The following is a 2,518-nucleotide window of genomic DNA, read 5'->3' as shown; positions in this document are numbered from 1 at the left end:
GCTCACAATGATGGAGGCTTTGGTGGTTCAGGAGTGAAAATTGCTGGGGCCTGGGCTGGGGCTGCCAGGAAGGGAGGGCGAGGGCTCTGCAGTCCCTCGGGAGGGGGCAGGATCTAGGCGGCAGATGGGGGCGTCAAAGGGTCAGCGGACCGTGGGAGCTGCAGCTGGGATCTCCAAGGGGCTGGGGCTGGGGCTGGGACTGGGACCCAGAAATCAGCAGTCCCCAGGAAATGCAGGCAGAGCTGGGCTGAGAGAGCATGGCTGAAGCCAGGACCAGGTGAGGACAGAGTGAGGCAGAGGTTAGAGGCAGTGGGGGTCCCCAAGGATATCAGGACATGAGAGGACAACTGCACAGCTGAGGGAGTATCAGAGCATCCAGGAGCATGCAGGGCTTGAGGGCAAGCCCCAAGAAGGAGTGGGTCAGGGTGTTCAGGGGCATTTCTGTGAACACTGGGGTGCTAGAAATGCATCACTCAGAGAAATCATGTGTCAGGGGCCAAGGAGAATCTGGGGGTGTCCTGCACTCCAAATCACATTCCTAGAGTAGCAGGACATCTGGGGCACCCTAAGCAGGGGCAGATAGGGCATCTGGGAGGAGGTGAGGCCCCCCTGAGTTAATGGCGGTGGGGTATCTGAGGATATCAGTGTCTGCTAGGGAGTCAGGGGCATCCACTCAGCAGGTGGGGGCATCGGGGAGCCTGTGGAAATCATGGCACGTGGGGCACCCTGTAAGCAGATGGGCTGGGTGTCTGGGAGGAAGTGGGTATACCCCATGAGGGTACACCCCATGAGGGTACAAGGGAAGGTATCTGGGAGAGTGCCAGGAGTACCCCAAAGGCACGTGGGACCAGGTCATCTTGGAATTTAGTTCTTGAAGTGCCTACAAGCGGTTGGGGCAGTGTCTGGGGGCCCACCTCCTCTGTAGGGTCATCATCCTCCAGCCGCCGCGGCTCGTAGAAGTCCAGCACAGTGTGGGAGCCCAGGCTGATGGTGCTGACAGTCGGGTAGTACAGTGGTCCGTCCTCGTGGGGCTGGGGAGTGGGCACCAGGGCTGGCAGGGCAGGAGTCCACAACCCCCACCCTCTGGGTCAACGCGGGGCTCCCAAGCCCCACGAGGGCTTGTCCCTCCCAAGCCAGGGACAGGCAGGTGAATGCCTGCTTGGGAGATGTGGCTGCCTAATGAGTGAGGGTGGGTACAGGGTCCTCTGCCCCCGCATGGCTCAGAAGTCTGAGTGGGGGGACACGGGCCGAGGGTGTGTGGTTACCATGATGCCCTCCCCAGGCAGATACTGGTTCACAAGGACATGGTTAGCTGGGAGGCCTCCAAAGAGGCTGAGGTCAGACACTTTGTCCACGTAGCGCTGGAGCCATGGGGGCAGCCGCTCAGGAACCATCCCCCGGGGATGGGGAAGCCCACCTGGGGAAGGCAATGGGGTCCTGAGGGCTCCCCCATAGCAACAGATCCCCCATTAGGGATTCTACAATGGCTGGAAGCACCCTGATCCCCTCAGGGACCCCTGACCCTTTGGAGATAGCCACTGGGTCCTTCAGAGGTTTACTCACTTCTCCAGACCACAGGCCCCTTTCAGATACTCCCAACTCATCAGGAAATCGCTAATCCCTCAGGACCTCCACTGACCCCTTTAAAATCCTCCTGGCTCTTGGGGCTCCTTGAGCTGTCAGGGACCCTCTGATGTCTTAAGTCTATTGGACCTGAGTCCCCTGCCCCAGCCTACATCCCAGAATCACTCATGCCCCAAGCCAGGGATACTTACCCCAGTTCTGTAACTTTCTCCCAGAGAGCTGGGTCCACTTTGGCTTTGGGGCATTAAAAACCTAGGAGGTGGGAAGGGGGTCACTCCTTTCTCAGGATCACCCCTCTATGATTCTCCCACCTAGATCAACATAAGGGCCTTTACCTCTGGGGTGGAAATGGGTCATCTCAGTGTCTGTGGGACCATTTCCTGGGGCGGTGGGTTCCTAGGATTTTGTGATTTGCCTTCTTTCCTGGGACTGCCTTTGGCCTCAAAGCCCATCCATGTCTACCAGGATGTAGCAATCAGGGCTGCACAACCATGGTCTGAGAGTTGTGGGTCTCACAATCTACTCAGAGTGCTGGGGCTGGACAGGGCTTTTTCAGCCCAGCCAATAGTCTGCATTCTAATTTCCTGATTCCATGCCAAACCCGGTGGCTCACGCCTGTAATCCCAGCACTTTGGGAGGCCGAGACGGGCAGATCACTTGAGGTCAGGAGTTCGAGACTAGCCTGGCCAACATGGGGAAACCCCGTCTCTACTAAAAATACAAAATTTAGGCTGGGCGCGGTGGCTCAAGCCTGTAATCTCAGCACTTTGGGAGGCCGAGATGGGCGGATCACGAGGTCAGGAGATCGAGACCTTCCTGGCTAACACAGTGAAACCCCCTCTCTACTAAAAAGAATACAAAAAACTAGCCGGGCGAGGTGGCGGGCGCCTGTAGTCCCAGCTACTCGGGAGGCTGAGGCAGGAGAATGGCGTGA

The 2,518-nt window shown here is 58.1% G+C and overlaps 1 protein-coding gene across 2 annotated transcripts in view; it reads right to left on the bottom strand.

Annotated features, from left to right (window-relative positions):
• Nucleotides 1-886: 886 nt before the first annotated feature.
• Nucleotides 887-2,518, bottom strand: part of ALKBH6 (alkB, alkylation repair homolog 6 (E. coli)) — a 4,395-nt gene continuing 2,763 nt past the window's right edge. For both annotated transcript variants that reach the window (XM_011984827.1, XM_011984826.1), the window contains 3 exons: nucleotides 1,776-1,836; nucleotides 1,266-1,417; nucleotides 887-993 (listed from right to left, as the gene is read on the bottom strand). In XM_011984827.1, coding sequence (XP_011840217.1) covers nucleotides 931-993; nucleotides 1,266-1,417; nucleotides 1,776-1,836 — 276 coding nt within the window. In that variant the 3' untranslated portion in view covers nucleotides 887-930. The remainder of the gene's footprint in view (nucleotides 994-1,265; nucleotides 1,418-1,775; nucleotides 1,837-2,518) is intronic.

The sequence above is a fragment of the Mandrillus leucophaeus genome, unplaced genomic scaffold (assembly GCF_000951045.1).
Source record: "Mandrillus leucophaeus isolate KB7577 unplaced genomic scaffold, Mleu.le_1.0 Scaffold274, whole genome shotgun sequence".
Lineage (NCBI taxonomy): Eukaryota > Metazoa > Chordata > Mammalia > Primates > Cercopithecidae > Mandrillus > Mandrillus leucophaeus.
Note: the sequence above shows the minus strand (reverse complement) of the source record. Positions and strands in the feature narration are given on the sequence as shown.